Source organism: Neophocaena asiaeorientalis, unplaced genomic scaffold, assembly GCF_003031525.2.
Source record: "Neophocaena asiaeorientalis asiaeorientalis breed wild unplaced genomic scaffold, Neophocaena_asiaeorientalis_V1.1 scaffold220, whole genome shotgun sequence".
Classification (NCBI taxonomy): Eukaryota; Metazoa; Chordata; class Mammalia; order Artiodactyla; family Phocoenidae; genus Neophocaena; species Neophocaena asiaeorientalis.
The window spans coordinates 3043380-3071086 of NW_020174042.1; the positions used below are offsets into that span (position 1 = coordinate 3043380).

General features: G+C 41.8%; 1 protein-coding gene across 2 annotated transcripts in view; it reads right to left on the reverse strand.

The window, feature by feature from the left end:
• Window positions 1-18847, reverse strand: part of RASEF (RAS and EF-hand domain containing) — a 71901-nt gene extending 53054 nt beyond the window's left edge. For both annotated transcript variants that reach the window (XM_024753856.1, XM_024753857.1), the window contains exon 1: window positions 18365-18847. In XM_024753856.1, coding sequence (XP_024609624.1) covers window positions 18365-18795 — 431 coding nt within the window. In that variant the 5' untranslated portion in view covers window positions 18796-18847. The remainder of the gene's footprint in view (window positions 1-18364) is intronic.
• Between the last annotated feature and the right edge of the window lie 8860 nt (window positions 18848-27707).

The following is a 27707-nucleotide window of genomic DNA, read 5'->3' on the forward strand; positions in this document are numbered from 1 at the left end:
ATGTTCACATATTTATTAAAAGATTTTCTTTGCCCTAATATACCTGACTTTTTTAATATATTTTAGAAATAACTATTTTTTATTTATTAAAAAGATTTTATATAGAACTGTTTTATAGGACCACATATATAATAAAAGCAATTTTTCAGACAAAATAATATTTCAATAATATTAGATAATTTAAAGTATATTAGTTCTCATTTTATTCATAGGAAAATTCTGGTTTGGAGAACCAATTTTACAGCCACTCTACTTTCCTATCTCATTTCCTTCAAACGTCCGATCTTCTAAACACTCTTAGGTGCTCACTGTTCTCAAATATTTTGCACCGTGCCCAACACACAATACATAAATTTTCAAAAAAGGAGATAAATACGTTATCTTGGTTGATTTCAAATTATACCATTCCTTAACTTTTTTTTCAATTTTCGAGACTGAAAAGAGTTGGGAAACAGCTTTATTTCTCCCTAGTCAAAGAATATTTTAATCTTACTCTCTGATCAAAACCAAAACTTTCTGTAACTCCTATCTAGAAATCAAACTGCACATCAGTCAAGGCTCTCTCAAAAGTTGCCTCTTCCATGAAGCCTGCTCTGAATGATTCAACCACAAGAAATCCTTCCCATGCCACATTTCATCTGAAGCTCTATGTACTGAGTTTTTTGTGGATGTTTTATCTTCCCAGTTACCCTGTCAGTTTCCACATCCCTTGCAGCACCCAGAGATCTGACCAGCAACAGATCCTGCATTATGAATGAATGAGGCCGGAGCCTAGGGAAGGCGGACACAGTGCAGGGTGGAGTGGAGAAGGTGGAGCTTTGTACTGGATCTGAGGCAGGCTAAGGACTCGGCCTCACGGAGGGTAAAGAAGACAGTGGTGAGGAGGGAGCAGATGAGCCTTGCTGGGCACAGGGTCAGGAAGGAGACAAGCTGGTATATCTGATTGCCAGGCTGAAAAGGGTCAATTCCCTTCACAACACAGTGAGAAAGGAGAGATTCTAGAAGCACACCGGGTTGCATCTAAAATCTACATGCAAGGGCATACACTGCTCTTCAACCTGCTGGCTGCCTTTTGCCTTGATTTAATTTTTCCCTTTCTCCTTTCACACTGTTTCCAACAGGGAAGCAGCCAATATTTGCTATATAACATACACTAAGAAAGCTGAAGAGAGTCAAAAATCGTCAACTGGAGAAAATGTCCTGTGGGGATTTCTAACTAATATTTCTGATACCCAGAGACCCCTTCCTTTTCTTCCACTTCAGATTTGTGTGTTTGTGGGCTGAGGATGCTGAAATCAGAACTCCATCCAAGCTAAATGGCCAAAACAATATGGTAAATCCTAAATATATTTCAATAATAAATTAGGAAGCATTTTAAACAAAATAATGTTTAAGTTTATAGATGTTACTACGTATGTGCGTTCTAAAAACAAATTAAATCACATGATTTCACGAAGATCAACATGGACTTATTAAAATATTGCATTATATAGATAACCCATCACAAGCTTCTACAGAAGATGAGGATTTGCTTGTCTTTCTAAAATCTCCCAAAGACTTCTTACTATATACCACAGAAACATGAGTACCAGCAAAGAACTCATTTTCTCTCCTAAAATGAGCATATTCTGGGATATAAGCGAATTCTATCTGTTCACTCAGCAGTAAACTTTTTTTTAAATTTAACTTCTTTATTGGAGTCCAATTGCTTTACAATGTTATGTTAGTTTCTGCTGTATAACAAAGTGAATCAGCTATACGTATACATATATCCCCATATCTCCTCCCTTTTGTGTCTCCCTCCCACCCCTCTAGGTGGTCACAAAGCATCGAGCTGATCTCCCTGTGCTATGCAGCTGCTTCCTACTAGCTAGCTATTTTACATATGGTAGTGTATGTCTGTCCATGTCACTCTCTCATTTTGTCCCAGCTTACCTTTCCCCCTCCCCATGTCCTCAAGTCCATTCTCTACATCTGCGTCTTTATTCCTGTCCTGCCCCTAGGTTCATCAGAACCATTTTTTTTTTAGATTCCATATATATGTGTTAGCATACGGTATTTGTTTTTCTCTTTCTGACTTATTTCACTCTGTATGACAGACTCTAGGTCCATCCACCTCACTACAACTAATTCAATTTCGTTTCTTTTTATGGCTGAGTAATATTCCACTGTATACGTGTGCCACATCTTCTTTATCCACTCATCTGTCGATGGACATTTAGGTTGCTTCCATGTCCTGGCTATTGTAAACAGTGCTGCAGTGAACATTGTGGTACATGACTCTTTTTGAATTATGGTTTTCTCAGGGTATATGCTCAGTAGTGGGATTGCTGGGTCATATGGTAGCTCTATTTTTAGTTTTTTAAGTAAACTTACTTCTTGAATTCGTATTTAATATATATTGAATAACTGCTACTAACTATTGAATGACTGGCACTTAACTCTAAATTATTATTGATATCATGAAAGGATAACTGTTAGGTACATAAGCTACAGTCACATTGTCTTCAACAGTTAAATCTCGACCTTATGCTTGAGTATACATGATACTGGCAAGGAAATCTGTTGGAGATTGTACACAACCTGCTCTGGCCTTCTTAAAAGTCTTTCTGAAAGGTTATAAGAGTTAGCCCTGATAATCATGTAGTTAAATGAGAATTTCTTTTCTATGACATCTTTGAACTATCTTAAAACTATTTGTATACATGTAGTGTTTGTTTAGTTACAGTACAAAAATATCACAGAAAAAATTTTAATCTACTTTTAAGAATCATTGACTTTTACCTACCTACCTTGCTACCTAACCATTGACTTTTACCTACCTACCTTGCTACCTAACCATCAAAAACCAATAATGGTTTTCCAGTCTCTCTGTTTATGCAGAGATGGACGAAAAAGTATCAAAATAACGCAAAATTAGTTGTGGAGATTTTCTTACAAGTTTTCTTGAACACACTTCCCCTGTAAAATAAAATGTTGTTGACATCTTTAATTTTGACATTTCAACAGTTAAAACCCTTTGAGAGGTTCTTGGTCTCATTCAACGATGCCTAGGGTATATTTTCCACAAGATAGAAGTTTCCTGAGATACACTCCACTGCTCATCAACTTTGCACTTCATTGCTTCCCTAGCAACCTGCAGGGAAGTTTAATTACTTTTTTCATTTGATTTTCTGAAGAACCAAAGGGTGATTTTCTGGAATGTGATTTTAAAAAAAAGGTAGCCAAAAAAAGCTATTAAAATCTGACTTTTCCACATTATACCAGAATCAGCTGCCCTGAAAACTAGTCCACTTCTGTGCTCCCAGAGCCACAGTCCACTGGAAGAGCAACCAACCTGCAGATTTGCAAACACTATCTCCTGAAGGAATCTGACCTCAACCCCTCTGGAGAGCCAAGAGAAGAGAAACCGATCTTTTCTCGAGTCATCATCTTAATTCACTGGTTCATCAGATAATGAAAAAGCAATTTCAGTCAACTGTGCATTTACATTTATTTCAGTTTACATTTTTCATCTGAAACCTTTATTTTGCCCTTGTTTCCAGTTCTGCTTCCCTGGGGTATGAGCTGCCCTCTCTCGCCTGGTGTGGATAACATCCCTTCTGGAGTGTACAACTGGCCTAAAACCTACTAAACAAAATGGAAATAAAAGCTGAATGGTTGCTTTAAATCCTATACTTGCATTAAAACATTTACAGTTTTTCTGTACTGGTACCCTGGACTGTCGTATGTTTCTATTAAACATCTAATGTGATGTTTTTTGTGTTAATATCTTATTCAGATTGTTGTATAAGTGGTACTAAAGAAGGAGCTGTAATAGGTGATTACAATAATCGGCCTGAGTGGACAAGGAGAACCTCACAAAGCAGCAGTATCTGTTTACCTCCATGTACAGTTTTTGTAGCATTTCTTTTCAAAGAAAAGAGCATTAAAAATAATTTCAATAAGCAACTATTGGTCTGGGGCCCAAGACCCAGGTGCGAGACTTGCCAGACTCCTGTGGATTCATCTCAGCATAACACCATGCCTACTCTTGGCTAGGTGCGTACTTCTCACATGTATTCATGATAATATAAATCCATGTTCTGTGCTTACTTTTTCTTTTTCTTGGAGTATAATTGCTTTACAATGTTGTGTTAGTTTCTGCTGTACAATGACGTGAATCAGCTATGTGTATACCTATATCCCCTCCCTCTTGGACCTCTTCTGCATGGGATAATTTTCTACAAAGACAATTAGAACTACAGTGTGTACCTTGGGGAACTTTCAAAATGGACGAAAGGGGGCAAGGAGTTAAAATATAAATAAAAATGGAAAAGGAATAAAACTGCCAAAAAAAAATTAAGTTCAAAACGACGGCAGCACTCCAGTCCTTTGAAGCTCAGGCATCTGGCCCTGAGAAGAATACAAAAGCAGACAAAGTCAGGAGAGAACGGACAGCGGCCTGTGAGCCCCCTCCTTGGCACAGGAGTAACATGCATTCAAAGGGGTTCTGAACACAGTTCTAATACATCTGATCAGTTTGCTTTCTGCGTCTTCAGTAAACGAAGGTACCCAGGAAGGAAGGAAGAACGACAACAGTAAACCGTCACCTGGCAGCCTGAGAGCCAGAAGAGAAAATGCACACAGGAACTCGAAAAGCCAAACTGAACTGCCATCCCCACAAATCCTGGGGACACGCTACACCACAGCCCGGGATGAAACTCAGCTTCATAATGATGACCCTGAGTTAGCAAGGAAAGCTGAAGTTATTTTGAAAACAGTTATTAAAAGCAAGGCACTGTGTGAGTCCATATGCTTGCCAAAAGATGGACTGCCCATCGCGGCACGCTATGTAATAGCCACAAAGCAGAATGACCCAAATGGCTGTGAAAAGTAAAATGGATAAACTGCGGTATCTTCACACAATGAAGAGAGAAAATGACAGATCTACAACTACAGGCTCACAAGCATAATGGTGAGTGCAAGAAGCCAGACCTATGTAGTAAGGAAGAAAACACCCAAGAAATCATGCCGGGGGGTCAGGGAGGGGCTACGGTGACGGGAAGGGAGCACAGGGCTTCTAGGTGCATGCTGTTTCTAGATCTGGATGCCAAATATGAGAGTGTTCCATCTGTGAGGAGTCAGCAAGCCGTATACCAAGCTCCTTGCACTCTTCTGCAGGTGTATTTGTCTCTGAGGAACACGTTCACAAAATATTACACGATACATTCGAGGAAGTAGATATGTTTTATCTTCATGGGAAATTCAATCACGAACACTTCACAATTTGGATTTCATTTCAGAGGCAAGCCAAGGCAAAATTTGAAGCACGTGATGTTTATCTTTCCTACTTCAGTTCCACATTCTCTTCCTGGGGCTTTTCTACCTTTTGAATAGCAGCTCCCAACCCAACGTGGCTGCATTCCACACCCTCAATTCTCGTTTCCTCAGCAGAGTTGAAGACATGCGCGAGCCTCCCAGGGATCTTGTTAAAACGCAGATGCTTCAGTAGGCCTGTGGTGGGGCCTACAGTCTGCATTGCTGGAAGAGCTCCCAGGTGTGGCCAGTGTTGCCGGTCTGAGGCCCTGAGCTGCAGAGCCTGAGAAAAGACGTGATTTAAAACCAGCTAATGCCTGTCCTGGGAAACTGAGCACGGAACTCACGGCTTCCTCACGGCTGAGTTTTAGGACCTGTATCTGGTGGAACATTTTGGGCTTCCCTGTGCCTCTCAATTTGCATCCCTGTTAGCTCTACCAACTCAGGGACAAAAACTAGCAGTTGGGGACAGTAAAGTAAGAACCTGTTCCTACTCTGAGGATTTTTGTACAATTTCTCATTAAAACTTCACCTTTGGACTTCTTAGCATAGTGCTTTTCCCACAGCAGTTGCAGAAGGGAGGGAGGGAGGGAAAGAGGAAGAGGAGGTAAAGGAAGAAAGGAGATGCAGTTAGACTGCCTGGGAAAGTGCAGCCATGTGAAGTGCTGGCTTGACTTGCCGGATGGATGAGGCTTAAATCCGAGATGTCTCTTCCGTGAGGGGCTCAGTGTGGAGTTATGGATATTTTGAGGATGAGTGAGGGTGTAGGGTGAGAATGGAGGGGTAGACACCAGGGTGAAGAAGCCCTCTTCTCCCAGGGGGCATCTCAGAGCCATGAACACAGGGAGGGTAAGCCTCTTCTTGGCAGATAGAAAAATATTAATAACGTTAAACCACCCCTGAAATTTGATATGTGGTTCTGAAGTGTTTGGGCATTTGGAAGGGGAATATAATATATGTATAGGGATTTTTGCAGATTCAAATAAATATTTGAAAAATTTCTGGTGCATATTTTATAAGCTGGAAGCAATAAAAAAATGCTCTCTGATCTCACCAGAACCAATTCGCATAGCATAGGGAATCTCAAAAGCAGAGTATCTGGAAAACTTTTTTTAGTAGCTGCGACGGTTAATGTCATGCGTCAGCTTGGCTAGGCTGCAGTGCTCAAATATTTGGTCATACATGTCTGGACGTGGCTGTGAAGGTCTTTTGTACATGAGATTAACATTTCAATCAGTTAGATTTTGAGTAAAGCAGATTACCCTCCAGAACGTGGGCAGGCCTCATCCAGTGAGTTGAAGACCTTTAAATGAAGACTGAGCCCCCCTAAGGAAGAGGGAATTCTACCAGCCCACTGCCTTGGGGCTCAAACTGCTATATCAGCATTTCCCTGGGTCTCCGGCCTGCTGGCCCACCCTGCATATTACAGACTTGCCAGCCTCCACAATCGTGTGAGCCTATTCCTTAAAATAAATCCACGCCCCCTCACCTACACATACACACACACACACACACACACACACACACACGCTCACATCTTATTGGCTCTATTTCTCTAACTAACTCAGTGGCTTATATCACTGTACTTTTCCTGGGGTTAATCGCATAAACAGATGTACCAGCTTCACCATGAATATATGCTAGCACTGCTTAAAACAGATGAATAAGGTTATTCAGCTTACTTGGTTGAATAAATTGAATTCAATAAGAACTGAATTCTTATTCAGTTGCTAAATAAGAACTTTAATTTAAAATATTATTCAACAGAATAGGTCACTTTTTAATGGCCCAAATGCTCACCTACAACATAACATTATAATTCTCACCAGGGTTCATTAGGATTGTAACAGCCTATCCAACAGATCTGTGGACTTTTGTGGACAGATATTTATTAGCCTGAAGACAGCTTATTCACTGTCATCTTTTAGAGAGAGGCAATGCACTATCCCTTTTTGACCAATATAAAACCTCCAGACCTGTACACACAGAACCAATCTAACCCTCATTTCCGGCTTTGTGCCTTGCTTTAGCCTGCCATGCATTTTCACTCAACACTAGGACTGCTCGGACACAGTGCATGTTCCTGTAGCATCAATTAGCTCATCCCTTAGGTCAATAGGTGAATGACGCAGAAGTGGAAGTTGCATTTCCCAGCATGTCGATGCTCTGCACCCAAGTAACAGTCACCAAGTGCAAGCCCATTACCACAGCTGAAGGCAGCCGGCTGCAGGTGAACTCAGTCTGGACACAATGCCCGTTCCCTGGGGGCTTCCTCCCAGCACAGACGGTACACATGTGTTGTCTTTGTGCATTCTGTCCTTGTTCCTGTAACCCAGCAGCCACAACCCAGGTACCTCCATCCACCAAGTTACCTTCACCTTAAAAAACAAAGTGCAAAATCCTATACTTGCATTAAAACATTTACAGTTTTTCTGTACTGGTACCCTGGACTGTCGTATGTTTCTATTAAGCATCTAATGTGACTTTTATTGCGCTAATATCTTATTCAGATTGTTACTGGTTTTTTGAGTATGCTGGTTGCAAAGCTATACAGATATGGAGAGATCAGCCCCATCCCTACTTTTTTTTTCCATATGTCCTTTGTGTGTTTGCAGAACATTAGGTTTGTCTGGAATACATGTGCTGTGTTAGAGTAGAAATGCATGCACTGTAATTCATTCACCGACACCCCCAGGCTAACCATCTCTGCCAGACTGATGTACATGCTATGCCAACAGATCCCCAAGGAGGAAAAGAAAACATATTTGCATCACAAACACAAACACTAGTTTATGGCATGTCCATCAGAAAACATGACATAGGAATGTCCTAAAACATGGATTTTCTAAGCAAATATTGGTTGACTCCTCAGGAATTCGTCCACCTCAGCCAGAGCAGACTGTAACTGTTCTACAGGAGCAAGAATTACGGGGTGAGTGGGTCACGCCAGGGGATGCACTGTGCAACCCCTACGCCTAAGGAGATGGGCAACAAGCCAGCGCCGGCTGCCTCAACCTCCCACCGCCTCTCCACCTCTGGACCAGGCAGCCACAAGAGGCTCACAGCAGTTGAAACTTCCACTGCTGCACCCAGATTTCAGAATGAATAATTCATCTGCACGTTTGTTTTCTTTTTTTTTTTTTGCGGTACGCAGGCCTCTCACTGTTGCGGCCTTTCCCGTTGAGGAGCACAGGCTTCGGACGCGCAGGCTCAGCGGCCATGGCTCATGGGCCTAGCTGCTCCGCGGCATGTGGGATCTTCCCGGACCGGGGCACGAACCTGTGTCCCCTGCATCGGCAGGCGGACTCTCAACCACTGCGCCACCAGGGAAGCCCCACTTGTTTGTTTTCTATCCAGACATTAAAAAGAAAACCACTCTAGGTCAGAGATACCATTATAACAAAATGGTCACTTTGAGCATGCTCCATAATTGTAATGATAGCGAGGGGGTATCATGGCTGAACATGCCCATAAAATGCCCCCCAAAAATTGAAATTGAAGAGAGCGGTTGCCCTCAGTGAGAGCGTGGTGGGAGGGAGCTCTCAGAATGTGCCATTATTTCGAGTGTTTCTGCTTGGTCACCTGAAAATGACAGATGTGAGTATATTTAAAGGGCAAACCTTGACGGAGCCTGTGTTTGGGACTGATCCAAAAAGATATGAGACACAGAGCTTTTGTAGCTATCCCAATTTCTCATCTCTGTAAAAAAGAAATTTTGTATTCCATATGTTTGCTTTTCTTGTGGTTAAGAAGCATATAACATGAAATCTCTGTTCTTAACAAACTCTTAAGTGTACGGTATTGTTGCCTACATGCACCTTACTGTGCAGATCTCTAGAGCTTTTTCATGTTGAACGACTGAAGCTCTATAATCCACTGAACTGCAACTCTTCATTTCCCAATCCCTGAGCCCCTGGCAACCACCATTCAACTTTCTAAGAGTTGACTACTTTAGATACCTCATATAAGTGGAATTATACATTATTTGTCCTTCTGTGACTAATGTCCTCAGGTCCACCTGTGTTGTCACATACTACAGAAATTCCTTCTTTTTGTATAGTTCAGTAATATTCCATTGTATGTATATACCACATTTTCTTTATTCATTCTTCTATCAATGGACACTTGAGCTGTTTCCACCTCTTGGCTATTGTGACTAGTGTTGCAATGATCACAGGAGTGCAGATATCTCTTCTAGATCTTGATTTCATTTTTTTGGATACACATGCAGAAGTGGGATTGCTAGATCTATGATAGTTCTATTTTTAATTTTTTGAGGAGCCTCCATACCGTTTTCCATAAGCTGCACCAATTTACATTCCCACCAACAATGTACAAGGGTCCCAATCTCTCCACATTCTAACTAGCAATTGTTACTTTCTGTGTTTTTGATAACAGCCATCCTAACAGGTAGGAGGCAATATTCCATTATGGTTTTGATCTGCATTTCTCTGATGATTAGTGATGAGCATCTTTTCATCCCCATAAAATTTTTTTTGACTGAAGGACAAAATATTCCAATAATGAAAGGAAATACCACTGTGGTACCAGAAAATATAACCTCTCATCACTAAATTCCCTTATTTTTATTTCATTCCTTTTTTTTTTTTTACATATCTTAAAACTGTGACAAATACTTTCAGCTTCAAATGAAGAGAAAGAAAGACATCAGGGTAAAAGGTGTTCTGGACATCTCAATGCTTTCAGAGCTCAGCCCTCCTCCTCCAAGGACACACCATCAGGGCAGCAAATCTGGAAGCAGAAAATACTGTACAGCAACATCTGTTAAGCCTGAACAAGGTAACTCAGGAAACTACAAGAACACCCAAGAGCAGAAAAGAGAGTACAGACAGACTATCTTTGGGTCAAAATACTATCCCACAAACTTGGAAGGGGAAGAAGTAGCATGATTAAAATTCTAAGTTAGGGTACCATGGAACCACATGTTCACATCAACACGAATCTTCAAAGCAAGATCACGCCTGACACTTGAATTTACTAGGGCACATTCTCAGGTTAGGAAACAGGGGTTGCAAACTGGAAAAAGTATCTTTCCCGCCTCTGTGCTTTGTCCTTCATGGAATATGCAAAACTGGAGATTCCTACTTAAAATCTGGATCTTTCACCATCCTTTATAAGTTGGCATCGCTGGCAAAACTGGGCCGATGTCCTGCATGGCAGCAACCGTCCGTCCCCCCAGCATATGAAGCAGAGGCTGCTACTGGGCCCCAACTCCACTCCACCAGGTCTATGTTACCTGCCTGGCCCCGGAGGCTTCAGAGCCTGTGAGCCCCCCTCCGTTACATCAGTCACAGCCCACGGGGTGGTAAGAGGAGGGAACGTGGAGATAATTTGACAGGGCCTAGAGTCTCTCTTGCTGGAACTGTGACACCACCACACAAGATAAATGGAGATAACTGCTCTACTGAAGAGGGGAAGAAACTCCCTGAATTTAGTTTGTCCACTTGATTTTTCTTTCTTTTTTTTTTTTAAATTAATGACTTATTTTTTTTAAACATTTTTATTGGAGTATAATTGCTTTACATTGTTGTGTTAGTTTCTGCTGTATAACAAAGTGAATCAGCTATACGTATACTTATATCCCCATATCCCTTTCCTCTTGTGTCTCCCTCCCACCCTCCCTATCTCACCCCTCTAGGTGGTCACAAAGCACCAAGCTGATCTCCCTGTGCTATGCGGCTGCTTCCTACTAGCTATCTGTTTTACATTTGGTAGTGTATACATGTCAATGCCACTCTCTCACTTTGTCCCAGCTTACCCTTCCCACCCCCGTGTCCTTAAGTCCATTCCCTATGTCTGCATCTTTATTCCTGTCCTGCGTCTAGGTTCATCAGAACCATTTTTTTCTTTTTTAGATTCCATATATATGTGTTAGCATACGGTATTTGTTTTTCTTTCTGATTTACTTCACTCTGTATGATAGACTCTAGGTCCATCCACCTCACTACAAATAACTCAATTTCGTTTCTTTTTATGGCTGAGTAATATTCCATTGTATATATGTGCCACATCTTCTTTATCCATTCATCTGTCAATTTGGTCTGCTTGATTTCTGATCCCCAGTGAGAGCTGGACCCAGACCACCCACCTTGTGATTCTTCCCGTTCATTACACTCACTGGTGCCATCACCTTTGGAGAGAGAGAAACTGTCTAAGAAACTTTTGATTTTTGACTGGATATCATTTTAAAGCACCCCATTCCTGGTGCAGTTCCAGGCACACATGGATTAAAAGAAAAGTTTTTTAAATGAAGGAGTGAATGAATGACATAGGAAAAAGGCAAGAAGAGTTTCCTCTCTGGGCAAATAACAAAAATGATCCTTAAGACTGGGAACAATTTAAGATGAACTTCTTCCACAATATTATGCCCTCGATTTAAATGACGGATGAGATCGATAAGCAATGAGAAATAGAGAAACTAATGTTTTCAATCTTATACAGTTCTTGAGGATTTCAAGCCCTTTTAGAACAGTATTTCTCACACTTGATAAACATGTAGACCTTATTAAAGAAAATATCTCCTATGGATTCCAGAGTTGATGTAAATATTGTTTATATTATGTCACTTAACTATAAACAAACATAAACCAGATATAAACTCCTTATACTTACAGCTCCCAAACATTTATGTGACCAACACGCATTTGCAAAATCAGTGGAACGAGAATTAGCAACATTCACTTAAACTGACAAGGGATGCACTTCTACTGAAACTACACCCCCATAGCCAATGTCAGTATGGTCCCGGCAGCTTGTGTGCTGCGCTTTCCAGCCACACTTACAGGATCAAAACCCCACTCCCTGATCACTTTTCCATTGAGGACACAGACAACCCAACACTCTGTTGTTGGTCACTTTCAATTTACGTGGACACATCACTTGCACCAAGTCCACTGTTGTGCCTTCCTCATCAGCCCATGCATGACAAGGAACAGATGCCATACAATCCTAAACACAGAGGCAGGTTTTGAAACAGTGTAGCCAAATCTGTCATGTAAGAGTCATCCAGGTGATGCCAAATGTGCTCACATTAATTTGTTTTATATTATCATATAATGATAACATAAAATGAAAGCATAAATGTTTAGTCTTCTAAGATTGCCAAGCATACACATAAAGACCCAAAGGGCCCCCAATTTGAGAAACACTCTTGACGTGAAATGTCCATAGTCTGGAGATGTGCCCTGAGGTCTTTTTCTGCATTTATTATACTGCATCTCAGGTCCTTCAGATGTCAGAAACTCCTAGGTATTTAAAAACGTGAGACAATGAGCTCCTTGAAGGTCAGGTCTACGAAGGAGTCTCTCTAGTGCCTGGGACACTGGCAGGCACATGAATACTGAGGGAATTAAAGAATGAAAGAAACACGTCTGAGCTACTGCATCTATATGTCTTGTTTTTATAAGACATATAGATAAGGCCTTAAGGGCTAAAATTCACTTTTCTCTTTTTATAATTACTCTGACAAAGGCAATTATAATTTGAAAGACCCCAAATATTTACCAGTTGAAGCAGTGAAACTGTTTTTTTGAGGAATTAATATCAAAGAAATCATACGTGTCATTCCATCATTACAGCTTTCCTCTGGGAAACAGTGTTTACTTTCCATTTTACAACGTGATATGAGACTAACAGAGTCAGATGGGAGCAGCCCAAATACCCACGATAAATACTCTCTTCCCATTTCTTCCCTCCAACGATATACTGCAGTCAGGTGCAACTAAGCTTTCACAAGCTACACACGAAGCAAGAAAGTAGGAGAAAAAAGCAGACATTTGAATCACCTCAGCATCCTAACCTCCCCCATCATCAAAGGCTCTCTTCTCCGCCATCAGCCTCTAAGCCTCCATTCAAGGCAGATCAGCCCGATTCAGCTACTTCCATTTTACAAATGAAATAAAATCATGTAACCTGGGAAGAAATCAAGAAACGGGTTTTACAAGCTCAAAGTGACTGTGTATTTGAACAGTGATTCCGGAGAGAAGTAAATGAAAACTTCAGGCTAAAAGACAAGCTAGAGAAGAGTCTGTGGTCCTTGGAGGGCAGTCTTCCAATGACACGCCATCTTAAGCCTTTTTCTTTTTACCCATACCATAAGGGCTGAGTAAACAATCTCTCACCAAAACCTGCCAGTAGAGCTCTGAACAATCAGCGAGATCTGAGGGTCAGAGCAGGCCACTGTCTGTATGGCCAAAACTGGCAGTCCTCTAAGGATGGGAGCCCAGAATACCTTTCTGGGGCCAGGAGGCCAAAAAGAAATTACTACCTCGAGATGAAATTCAAATATCAGAACCAGAAGGGGCCACCACAAGCAAGCAGAGCTCATAAAAAATAAGCCATACAGAGACTCCTGCTAGGCCCAGGAGCAAGGTTTGGATGGTTCAAGGAAGAGCTGTGCTTTAAATGGGCAGGTTTCTCCCACTCAGCAGTAGCGTAATGACACATAATTGTGATAGAGGATATACTGAAGAGGAAAACCAAAAAGCAACAGACCAGAAACAGAAAATAAAGATATATATAATCTATATATAGAGATACAGACATATAAAGATATACATATATATATATATACACACACACACATACATATATATATATATATATATATATATATATATAACTGGAAAGCTTGTGGCTAGCACACTGATAGGCCTCAAAGCCAGTGCCAAAGGTAAGCATCACACACAGTCAAAAACATCTTTGAACCTCTTCCAGGACTGAAGTCCAACCCACTATGGTGCCTCAAGGCTGGAACCAATCTCTGTCTCCTTGGATGAGTAGCAGATATTACTGGCAATATGGGTGAAAAAAATATACTTATCTTCAAACATTAAAAACACAGTCCAGGGGTTTCCCTGGTGGCGCAGTGGTTGAGAGTCCGCCTGCCGATGGAGGGGACACGGGTTCGTGCCCCGGTCCGGGAAGATCCTACATGCCGCAGAGTGGCTAGGCCCGTGAGCCATGGCCGCTGAGCCTGCGCGTCCGGAGCCTGTGCTCCGCAATGGGAGAGGCCACAACAGTGAGAGGCCCGCGTACCGCAAAAAAAAACACAGCCCAAAGCACCCAGATGCTCACATGTGGAAGATACTCAAGAGCTGAGATCAAACAGAGAAGAGCTGATTTAACTCTCACATCCCAAGCTGTCTCAGGGCCATACCCTCACTGAGTGGGAAGAGAGGGGAAACTGAGGCACTAATCAATCAGTGTCTCTCTGTCTGCTTGTCTTCTGCCTCCTCTCACCCTGTGTCTCCAGCCCTCTCTGTGTTTACCTCTCCCTTTGCGTCCATCTCTCCTCTCCCTTTCCCATCCTGCCGAGCACCATATCATTAAGGTGAAGCGGGCTTTTGAAGCAACTGCACTATTACAAAAGAAAACGATCAGAGGCAAAAGCCCTAAAGTGGACCCCAAGAAAGGGAAATGTAAAGGAGTCCCTGACCGTGAAACTATGCCTCTGCCTCCTTGTAGCTTCGTGTTTTTTAAAACGTCCTAGTTAAGTGGGATTGGTGTCACCTGTTGCTTTTCCTCTCCATTTTAGACATCATCTTCATAGTTATGTGGACGTGCGGAAGTAAACCTTTTTGACAATCCATATAACACTTCACACGTGGGTAGTTTTGGTTCTTCTCAATTAAATTTCTTGTTTCTAAGTTATTCAACAGAAGACTCTTCTTCAGCGTTGTGTGTGTAGAAAGGGCACAAATCATGTGAAACAGCTTGACCACACAGGTCTGATTTTGGTGCCTGAACAAGGCCCACCCCAGCCCTGTCTGGCACGTCACCAATCACGCTAACCCCTGTTACACCAGAGGCACCCACCCACCCTGGGTCTAATCTGGCTATTGTGGCAAAACTGGTGCCCATTCACAAGTCCATTGTGGTTCTGGTGCCAGCTGGACCCTCACATTTCTGTTTGTGAGAACGTGGGGTTCTAAGTTAAAGTGAATCAGTCCACAAATGACACTCAATCGCTACAAATGGAATTGAGAACACTCTGAAAAGCTTCGGCTCTGACTAGAGGAGAGAGGTGAATTCCTGTCATGACCCTGCCTCAGTCGAATGCTCAATGCACACACACACACAGACACACACACCCTATATCCTTCTCTCCTTGCCAATCTCGGAAGACACCAGCTCTCACCAGAATGTGAAAATATAGGGAGGGAACCAACAAAAGAAGAGAATGCATGCAGCATGAACGAACTGCATTCTCCGTATATGAAGCAGGGAATCAAAGAACATTCAGCAAATATTTATTGAGTACATTTATTGAGTACCTACTGGATACAAACCTCCCTTTCACCAAGATAATGCCCCTGACACCAGAAACTGGCTTCACTAGGTAATTACAACTCTGCTCTCTGTTTCTCCCCAGACATTCTCTTCCCACTTCATGGATTTTTCTTGGCCTGATACAATCCTCCTTCCAGAATTCTCTTAAGTAACTACATTGCCTTGGCCATTCTGGTTTCACCTGCTGGCTGACCTAGTTCCAGCTTACTGGAACTAGTGGTAACGGCCCATCCTGACCCTCTGGACCATTTACACCTGCCCAGCTCAGGTTAACAGTGTCACATGGCGGGACACTCCCCTCCCCAACCTTTAAGGAAAGGAGTCCCTCAGTTTCTAAGAGAAGACCAACTTGAGAATTTAACACACCACCCAGAGACCATTTTTATTCTTTCGCAGTGCAATATTATTTTCTCTCTAATATCACAATTATCGATGACTGAGGACTTTAACCCAAATTTGTTTAATATTTTGATCTAAGAGCTTGAATGATCTTTGAAATGGAAATCACTACCACGGTTTGCCTTTGCAGGAACCAAACATTCCTATATCTGATATCTGTTCTGCTTAAACTGTACACAAATACCCCCCTAGGATAGGCGTGGGACAGGGTGCCACCTGGGGGAAGATGGAGTGCCAGGGTGGGAAACTAAGGCACCAGATGAAATGGCACACCTTCCCAGAGAGACAATTTTCCCCCTGGAAGAATAGATAATATTTTACGTTAAACCAAGCCCCAGTATATTATAAAGTGAACATGACTTCTTTTTTTTAAGGTAAAAACTCAAGAATTCAAAGAAAGTTCCTGCTTGCAGGCAGTTTACTGGGTTATGTCCACAATACATGCAGATAACTCTACAAATAACCCTCCTGCCTTTACATGTTCTCTGAGGAAATTTTTGAGAAATATTTCACCCACACTATGAACTTCCTGAGGGCATGAACCACATCTCCTCCTTCTCTTTGTCTCCAAGTACCTAGGACAGTACCTAAGACAGTGGCACAAAACAGGCACTCAACAATGTTTGCAGAATTAATTTGGCTGAAATAATGGCAATGACATTGTCAATAACGAAAGATTTTTATCACATTTGAATGGGAGGAAGGGAAGATGAACAGCTGTATGAGGAAGTAGACTAGAAGCAACCCAATTTACCCAAACAGCTAACGGCTGCCATAGTAACAATCAGGTGAAGCAATTCAGTTTAGTCCTTTTCCACTTGAACGAATACAGGAAGGCAAATATTGTCCTTGTTAATCTCGCAGAAGACGGGGGTGGGACTTAGGACACAAGTCTACCAGGTGACGCTGGTGCCATTATATTTAATAACATCTCAAGAGTCGGAAAGGCATCGTGATCATAATAATGTCACCACTAATATTAAGACCTGGTTGCATGCTGATCCTAGGAAGGTCATTTTCATCATTTAAAGGTTAAGTGTCAAATATTGGCTGCTGAGACTTGGCAACTCTGAAAAGTAGTTCAGTGTGTGTGTGTGTGTGTGTGTGTGTGTATAAAATACGGTGTGGTCTTACCTTTTCTTATTCTTAATATTGTTACCTTTTTAAACTAGCTGGACCCAAACCAAGTTACAGATGAAAGATGATTCAAAGTATATGGTTTATAGCAAAGTTAAAATTTTTCTACTTCCCTGGTGGAGACACCGCATTTTCACTCATTTGTAAATAACAGAAAAGATGGGTATCAAGCCCACTTTCTCTACACAATCTCTCTTATACTGCAGTGAGTAACCTTCCATGCCCAGTATTCCTGAACTTTCCAAACAGGAGGGAGAAGCTAGGCGGAGGAGGAAGTGAGGACTCCCAGCCCTGCAGGTCTAAGCAGTGAATGGGTGAGCCAGGCCACTGCTGCCTTCCAGGGCTATTTCCTTTTCTAAGTCTTATGTCTCAGATATGTGAACTGCCAAGCAAAATGTTCAGATCTTCCTAATAATGACAACCAGAGATGCAGAAAATTTCAATGAAAATCCAGAGAGCAGAAAAACATTTTATAGTATTAAGATGTTTGTAGTGCCTGATGAAGAAGTGAAAATAGCTCGAGACATACCATGACTCTAGGCAGAGACAGATGCAAATTAATCTCAATAAAACCTGAATATCTTTCCCACCATGCCCTGAACCTGCAGCAATATAAATGCGCAACAATGTCTTGTTTTCTACGTAGTAGCAGGAAAACAACAAACACAAAAACCACCATAGAGAATGGCAAATTGGCTAGCAGACCGGGTCACCGAGCGCTGCTGCTCCGGGTGCAGCCTGGAGGCCAGGAGTAGGAGGTGATGTAATCAAGTCTCTGAGGTACGGGGAGCGCTCCTAAACCAGCGTCCCGGAAGAATCTCCGGACGCTGTGGATTTCACTCTGGCTTGTGAAACTGAGAAATGAGCAAGTGAAACTTTCTCCCCGAACTGTGACTCGGAACGCGTTCCTTTTCCTTAACTCTAGGGGATCCCATCTTGGAAGAGTTAAAAGTGCGTCGGTGAAAGGAGGAAAGCGATAGAGAGAGAGACAGAGACAGAGACAGAGACAGAGACAGAGACAGAGAGACAGGGAGAGACAGAGAGACAGGGAGAGACAGAGAGAGAGAGAGGGAGAGACAGAGAGAGACAGAGGAGAGAGAGAGAGAGAGAAAGGGTCCACTGGGTCTGCACACTCCGAGTGTAAGAGGGAGAGATGGCAGCGTCCCAGGGAGGACAGAAACGCCACCACCACCTTCCGCTCTGCAAACCACACACGCACCTGGGGATGAACTTGACCTCGTCTCCGAGTCGCGCCTGGAAGTCCTGCCAAGCCTGGCCCGGGCTCGCCGAGTCCCAGTGGGCGGCCAGTGCCGCCGCCGCGTCCTCGTCGCCCTCGTCCTCCTGGCTGTCCCCGGGGTCGGACCCCACCAGGGCCGCAGTGAACGCGGGCTCCCGCGGCCCCCGGCCCCAGCGCCGTCTCCCGCGGTGGGCCCCGCGGAAGCCGCGCGCGAACTCCTGGAAGGTGATGGCGCCGTCGCGGTCGGCGTCAAGCCGCTGGAACACGGCCTCGGCGTCGACCGGCCGCACGCGCAGCTCCGCGCACAGCGCGCTGAACTCCTCGCGCTCCAGGCGCCCCGAGCGGTTCGCGTCGCAGGCGGCGAAGACGGAGCGCAGCCGGGCCAGCTCCTCCAGGTCCCCGTCCGGCTCCATCCCGCCTGTCGGGGGCGACCGAGAGGGCTCCGGGCCGCGCGGCCCGCTCGGGCAGCGGTGACGGCGGCGAGTCCGAGGCCACCTGCTGCCGCCGGGAGCTGCGGCTAGTTCGGCGAGTCAAGCAGGTTAGGCTACTGGCGGGAACGTCGGGGCGGGGCAAAGCGCCTGGGTGGGTCGGGACGGCGCGCTCCGACGTGGCTCCGCGCGCGGACCCTGGCCGGGCTCAGCCCCAGAGCGGTGCGAGCGCGCCCCTGGCCCCGCGCACCGCGCAGCAGCGCCCGCCGCGACTGAGCGCCCGGCGCGGCCTCACGCACTTGCCCAGCGAGGCCCGGCTCCGCCCAACCTCGGAGGAGGAGCGCCCCGCTCCGGTTCCCACGCCTTCGAGAGTCCGGCTGTGCTTTCCGTGCTGGCCTCTGGAACTTGTGTTTGGGGCTCCTGGAGCTGGGGAGGCCGGCCGGAACTGGGGGTGAGGCAGAAGCGTTGCCAGGGCCTTCGGTATAAACAGTGTTTGCTCGGGTAAATCGAGAGCTGGTATGAGAAGCTAACTCACTGGATAGAGAGGGGAAAGGAGGGTAGGGGTAGGATTCCAAATTGGTTAACGTTATGTGTATTTTATTATTTTCTGATTCCGGAAAATTGGTAAACTTCCGTGTATACAAGTTTTCTTACAAACCAAAGTATGAGGTTTACCAGAAGACCCCATTCTCTGATTTTACTGGCTTTCTTTAATGCATGTCCCTCCAACGTTAAGGTCCAACTAGTTAATGCACAGTAGGAATCACATAGATCTTCCAGATGCTCAAATCCAAATAATTTTTCTCAGTCCTTGTCTCCTCAACCTGAGAGAAAATTAATAACCAAAATCCTTGGCAGGCAGCAATATTTAAACAAGGCCTGAGGTAGCTTTTTTTTTCTTTCAACCAATCTTATGGAAATTATGCAGATGTGTGTTACCCTTTGATCTTAAACATTTATTTCAACAATGCTATTGTTTCTTTAATATTGGCTGCTTCATGGGTATAAGATCTTTAAAATTCATCCATTTTTATCCTTTTAAAAAATCTTGTCTTATTTCCAAGAGACCCTCACTCTGTCATGATTTATGTATATGTTCCCTTTGGTGATTCTCATAGCCTGTGAAAGTGCCTTTGGGTTATTTTTACTTTATTCACGTCAATTTCCACCACTTTTTAGATTTTCTTTTATTTATTTCCATTTCTTTTAGTTATGACTCTGTATTTCACTTATTCTCATTCTGGATTCTCTTTATTGCTTACTATTTTGTTTTCGATATAATAAAAATAGAGGATTTGACTGACACAGTTACTCAAGCTTGTGTCCTTAAACAGAAAGCTAAGTGCTAAACATCTGAGGAACTGTTTCTTCTTGTGTAGTACAATAAATAAAGTCAAAACTCACAGCATCTGGCAAGCTGTAAATACCACTGATAATTGCCATCTGTAAATTTAACTGGTAAATTATGAGAGGCGTTCCATTAGAAGCCCTGGACTTAGCAATCTAATCGCTAAGTGAATACAGTACTATACAAATAGTATAACAAATGAATTTTATTATCAGTGCAATGTAAATTGTTAGCGATTTTTGAGTTCATGTGCTTTCCTGTTTTTTCTAAAGGTTGATTTTTTCCATATAAAGAAGAAATGGGGCTTACCTGGTGGCAGAGTGGTTAAGAATCCACCTGCCAATGCTGGGGACACGGGTTCAAGCCCTGGTCCTGGAAGATCCCACATGCCACGGAGCAACAAAGCCCGTGGGCCACAACTACTGAGCCTGCGCTCTAGAGCCCGTGAGCCACAGCTACTGAAGCCCGCGTGCGTAGAGCCTGTGCTTCGCTACAAGAGAAGCCACCACAATGAGAAGCCTGCGCACCGCAACGAAGACCCAATGCAGCCAAAAATAAATAAATAAAATAAATGAATTTATTAAAAAAATGAAATGGCTAGCTTGGTAATGCCGTTAAAGCTTTACACATTTACGTATTAAACTGAATCTCTGAAATATTATCATTGTTCTTTTAGCAATTAATAAATAGCTGTATCTTTCAAAATAGATGAGTTAATAATATTTTTAACTTCTTAGGCAGAAGTGCTTTTTTTTTTGTTTTTGCGGTACGCGGGCCTCTCACTGTTGTGGCCTCTCCCATTGCGGAGCACAGGCTCCGGACGCGCAGGCTCAGCGGCCATGGCTCACGGGCCCAGCCTCTCTGCGGCATGTGGGATCTTCCCGGACCGGGGCACGAACCCGTGTCCCCTGCATTGGCAGGCGGACTCTCAACCACTGTGCCACCAGGGAAGCCCAGAAATGCTTCTTTTGAAGACTGTTCATGCAACTTCCTTCATTAACTCACTCTGACCTTTGCACTCAATTGTAAATTCTTATATTCTTTCACCTGCTTTGTCCTTTCTGTAAGCCCCTTCATTGAAGAGTCGTCAAGAAACATGGATTATTCCAAATGTCCTGTGTACACATCTCATTTCCACTGATGTGAATCTGCTCCACACCTACTGTAACAGTTATCTATCACTACATAACAACACAACAAACACCTAGTGATTTAAAACATCAACCATTTTATTTGTTCATAATTTCATTGCCATCAACTTGGGCAGGGCCCCAGTAGGTGGTTTTTCTGCTGGCCTGCCTAGGATCATGTAGTCATGATAGCTTTATTGTGGCTGCATGGTCTTAAGTGTCTAACTCATGTCTGAATTTGGTGCTGGCTTGTAGCTGGATATGTCTTTAGGAGGCTAGCACTGGCTTTGTCATATGGTGGCAGTGTCTCATGAGCGTAAGTCCCAGTCCTCAAATGCTTTTCTAGCCTCAGCTTGTGTCATGTTTGTTGATATTCCATTGATCAAAGCAAGTCACATGGCCAAGCCCTAAGTCAATGGGGGAGGGGATTATACAAGGTCATGGATACAGGGAGATGTACTTTATCGGGGGCCCTTACTATAACAATATACCATACCTAACCTCTAATACATTCTCTTGGGCTCCTGTCCTTGATTTCCTGTTCATTCTACAACCACAGCTGGACAGTCCTTCTTAAACATCAATTATTCTGTCATTCTGGAACTCAGTCATTCTGAATCAGTGGTAATTTTGTTCCCCAGGAAACATTTGGCAATATCTGGAGACACTTTTGGTTGTCACAATTGGAAAAGGGGGAGATGCTAGTAGTATCTAATAGGTAGGTGCCAGGGATGCTACTAAACATCCTATGATGCACAGGCCCAGCCACCTATAACAAAAAATTATCTGGTCAAAAATGTCAATAGTCCTGAGATTGAGAAATCCTGCACCCTAGCTCATCAACCCCCAGAGAATCAAGGGTAAACTCTTCATCTGGGTATCCAAAATCCTCTACAGTCTGGTCCCATCTTATATATCCAAACATCTCTCCCTTTAATATCCATCAGGGCTCCTACTGTCCCCCAGATATGCCACACTTGATTACATGATTAACTTAATAGCTTCTCATTGTCATGACGACAAACATCTTTTAGTTTTTTTCTCTTCTGCCTAATCAAACCATTTCCCAGCCTCAGGTGAAGAGCTGGATCCTGCTTTTCCTATCAAAGTTTCAATTTCATTGTGGGCTGTCACTTACAAGGACAGTGCTGAGCATGTATTGTGTCAGTTCAGGCCATAGGAATGTTTTTTTCTTTTCTTTTTTAGTCTTTTTCACGGTTTTATTTTTTATGTTAAAACTCTGATTCATCTGAAATTTATTTTGGGTCTGGTGTGAGTTGTAGATTCAACTTTATTTTTTTCTGGCTTTCTACCGAGTTGTCTCAACACCGTTTATTCAAGAATCTCTTCTCCATGGATTTAAATACCACCTTTAGCATATACTAAATTCCTGTATGTATTGGAGCTTATTTCTGGACTTTCTAGTCTGTTCTATTGAGGAACCATTCACATCTTGAGCTTATAAAAAGATTCCTAAAGGAGTCCTATTGAATTGCCTTTTGTATTTTTAAGTGTTTAAAGTACCTCACAAGGTACTAAGGAGTGCTTTTGAATATTTCCAGCAATATACTCAGGGGAAGCCCAAGGTTATATAATCTGTCTCTAATTTTTTGAAGAATTAAGAGGAAAGAGAGGAGAAGAAAGAAATAGGAGGCATTTCTTTTCTGTTTTAGCATCCAGAAACAGCTAGTGAGGAATTGGAGATAACAGAGCAGCCTTTGAGAGCCAGTGAATTGGTAGGTAAGGAGAGCTTGCTTGTAGTTATCAGCATGACTTTTAAGAAAGATCAGCTTGCTTTGTGGCTGCTCAAGGATTTTAAAAATCAGAGATAATCTTGTTAGAGCATGTTTCTCAAAAGAGTGAAAAGATACTACTGTGATCAAATACATTTCTAAAACACAAATACATTTGGAAAAGAACCCTACCGTATCCTTTCTTGGATGAGATAAAGAAAGCTGTTTATACTTGTTTAATCTAATATTTCCTGAATGTATTTGACCATGGAAGCTTTTAGTTTTGGGTTTTTTGTTTTTGTTTCAGTTTCTGTGGGCTTTCCACAGAGTTTGTGCTCTTGAGAACATACTTTGGGAAATCTTGTGATAGACAATGACTAGGATGATGAGTCATGAGAAATTATCCTTTGCGACTACATCATAAATTGATCCAACTTTCTATAGCTGGGAATGAGCACCACCCCTTAACCTCTTCTTCACCCAGTAAATGGAAGAGGCTTTTAACAGAAGCCTATTGTAATCTACCCTATAGGAGTCCCTACAGGTACAAGAGCCTTCCTCAGAGCCTTACTTAACACTGAAGTTACTCAGACCCAGAAAGATCTGATAAGCCCGTTAAGATGGAACTAGATATCCAAGTAATGGTATACCACTGAGGAACCAATTAGTAGGTTCAGGAACTCTCTCAAACAAACACAGCCCTGCAAGAGCTTGTGTCTTAGTTTTCTCATGAGTATCTACTCAAGGCTTACTATTCCTAAGGAAGTTATAGGAAAATTTTGAATATTTTACAAAGAAGAATATGTCAGCAAATTTACATCATAGTGATTTACTTACTCTTTATGTAAATACGGAAAAAGAAAAACACCCACAAACCCAGAAAGTACAAATAGGAACATTTTATCATATTCACATCAGATTTTTTTTTTTTTTAGAAAATAAAGAATTATGGACCCAGTTGAACTTACTCTTTGATTGCCTATCGTTTCTGTAATCAATACATAGCATTGTTATATGTATGTATGTGCTGGCAGTCAGACTTTGGTAAATCTTTCACTGTAAAAAATTAAGTATCTCTATAATGCTCCAAACAGTATCAAACACCATTTTACAGACCAGAACAGAGTCGGCCTCCAGTACTAGAACTGAGTGAGAAGTGTTGAATTTCAAACTTCTGATCCCATTATGTGATGACCAAGCAAAGCTCATATGTCATTTCCCCACATTGGTAAACCATGTATCTGATACATCTTGCACCTCTCAGTTGAGACAAAAGTTTGCATTTCATATTATATATGCAGGAAATAGAGAGAGAGAAATTGAGTCCAGTGCAAATATATCCATCTCAACTTTTGGACAGTAGAACAAGGCCGACTGTGGCAAGCAGAATTCTTCAGTAGCCCCCATATTCCCACTTCTTGGTGTACGTGCTCTGAATAATCCCCGCCTTTTCAAAGTAACCAAGCCTTGTGAATTGGATGGGAGAATCATTCCTGTGATTACATTATGTTATGTAAGACTCTGAGCAGCCTGGAGTGACAATTCTCCTGCTGGTCTTGAAGAAGTAGTAGCTGCCATATTGTGAGAGGGCCCTATAGCTAGGACCTGAGGGGTTAGATTTACTGTGATTAATTGTGTCTTCTCTAGAGTTTCATGTAAATAGAATCATACAGCATGTACTCTAACATGCATGGCTTCTTTTGCTCAGCATAATAATTTTTAGATTAATTTATATTGTTGTATATCTCAGTAATTCATTCCTTTCTAGTAATGAATAGGAGTACATTATATATACATATACCACAGTGTGTTTATCCATCACTTTGTTGATTGGCTTTTGGGGTATGTCCAGACTTTGGCTATTGTGAATAACGCTGCTATAACTATTCTTGTACAAGTCTGTGTGAAGGAACACGTGTCCATTTCTCTTGGGTAAATTCCTAGTAGTGAGATGGTTGGATCACATGGTAGGTATATGTTTAGCTCTACAAGCAACTAAGTGCTTTTCAAGGTGATTGATTGGTTTTACATTCCTATCAGCAATGTAAGAGAGTTCTAGTTACTTAGTTGCTCCATATTCTTGCCAACCCTTGGTAGTATCAGTCTTTTTAATTTTAGCAATCCTAATGGATATGTACTCATGTGGTTTTAATTTGCATTTCTCTGATGACTAACGATGTTGTACAACTTTTCATATGCTTATCAGCCATTCTTGTATCTTCTTTGAGGAAATCTCTATTCAAGTCATGTGCCCATTATTTATTGGGTTGCCATCTAATTAAGTTGTAAGCATTCTTCATCTATTCTGCAAACAAGTCCTCTGTCATGTATATGTACTTTGAAATTTTTCTCCCATTCTCTCCTTTGCCTCTTCAATTTTTTAATGGTGTCTTTTGAAGAGCAGATGGTTTTAGTTTTGATGAAATCCAGCTTATCAGTGTTTTATTTTATGGTTTATACTTTTGTGAGCACCTAAAAATTCTTCATCTACCCAGAGTTGCAAAGATATTCTTTATGTGTTTTAGAAATATAGATTTATCATTTACTGTTGCATCTATAATCCATTTTGAGTGAATTTTGTGTATTGGGTGAGTTAAAAGTTGAAGTTTATTTTGTTCTATATGGATAGCCAGTTCTTCTAGCACTACTTAAAAAAAAAACTGTCCTCTCCCATTGAATGGCCTTTATCAGAAATCAAATGACCATATATGTGTGGGTCTATTTCTGGACTCTCTATTCTGTCCTGTTGATTTGTATATCTGTCTTTTTACCAACACCATATGGTCTTGATTACATTGCTTTAATAAGTCTCAAAATCAAGTACTTTAGTATAACTTTGTTATACTCCAACTTTGTTACTCTTTTTCAAAATTGTATTGGATATTCCTGGTCCTAGGTATTTCCGTATAAATTTTAGGATCAGTTTTTCAATTTATACAAAAGTATATCCTGGCACTATGATTGTGTTGAATTTTATAGATCAATTTTGGCAGAATTGTTATCTTAATATTAAGTCTACCTATCAGTGTACATGATATATCTCTTGTTTATTTGTTGCCAACATATAAAAATTCAATTGGTTTTGGTATTATGATGAACTTATATCCTGAGATCTTGCTAAACTCACTTGTTAGGTCTAGTGACTGTTTGGTGTAATTCTTAGGATTTTCTCATACACAGTCATGTCGTCTGTGGGGAAAAAAGGATAGTTTTACTTCTTCATCTCTAATCTGTGTGTCTTTTATTTCTTTTTCTTGCTTTATTACACTGGTTTGGATTTCTAGTACAATATAGAATTGCAGTGATAAGAACAGATTGCCTGCTTTGTTCCTAATCACAGAGGGAAATCATTCAGTCTTTTACTATTAATTGTGATGCTAACTATAGGTTTTTTTGTAGAAGCCTTTTATTTGGTTTAGGAAGTTCTCTTCTATTCCTACATTGCTGAGAATATTTATCATGGGTGGATTTTGCATTTTGTTAGATGCTTCCAGCATTTATTTAGATGATCATGGCTTTTTCCCCCTCCCTTATTCTGTTAATGTGGTAAATTATATTGATGAATTTTCAAATTTTAATCCAACTGTCACTTTCCGTGTAGTCTCAGGGCTTCTTCACATGGTCTCTCCCTCAAGATAGTTGGGCTTCTTACATGGTGCCTCAGGACTCCAAGAACGAGTCTTCAAAGAGTCTTGGGCCAAAGCTACAAGACTTCTTACAACCTAGCCTCAGAAGTCCCAGACTTAGTTCAGCCACCTTCTACTGGTCAAGCTAGTCAACAAGGCAACCCAGCCCAAGGGGAGAGTAAATAGTCACCACCTCTCAACAAGATGGGTAGTAGTAAAGAATTTGTCACCATCTTTAATCTACCATAGCTTCCTTGCTTTGAGTTTGGCTTCATATCACACCCTTCTTGTTGTATTTTTTTTCTACATCACTGTATATTTGATATTTGAAGTGGGATGGGATATTTGTCACTTCAGATCAGTCTACCATATTCACCAGATATCCTCCCCCTCTGCTTTAGACCTCAGCTCAGATATCATTTCCTTGACCTTCCAAAAAGAGATTAGGCCTCCCTTTTAAGTGTCTCCATAGGAGCCCATTTCTATCCCCATACCTGCTGCACATGTGCCCTGCCTCCAGCTATACTGTCTCCCAAACTTTAAGCACTCGTGTTAAGACTCCATACTTCCTCTATGCTGTTCCCTCTTCCCAGGATCCTTTTCCTATTTTGCCACCATGCAATCATATTTAATCCTTTAAACATCCTTCATGAGGTAGGTTTCCAATTTTAGAGACAAGAAAACTAAATCTCAGATTGAGTGATATGACTAAAACACCCTACTTAAACCAGTGGACAGATCATCCAGACAGAAAATAAATAACGAAACACAAACTTTAAATGACACAATAGACCAGATAAATTTAATTGATATTTATAGGACATTCCACCCAAAAGTGGCAGAATACACTTTCTTCTCAAGTGCACACAGAACATTCTCTAGGATAGGTCACATCTTGGGTCATAAATCAAGTCTTGGAAAATTTAGGAAAATTGAAGTCATATCAAGCATCTTTTCCAACACAAAGCTATGAGATTAGAAATCAATTACAGGGAAAAAAAACCTGTAAAAAACACAAACACATGGAGGCTAAACAGTGCATTGCTGAATAACCAAGAGA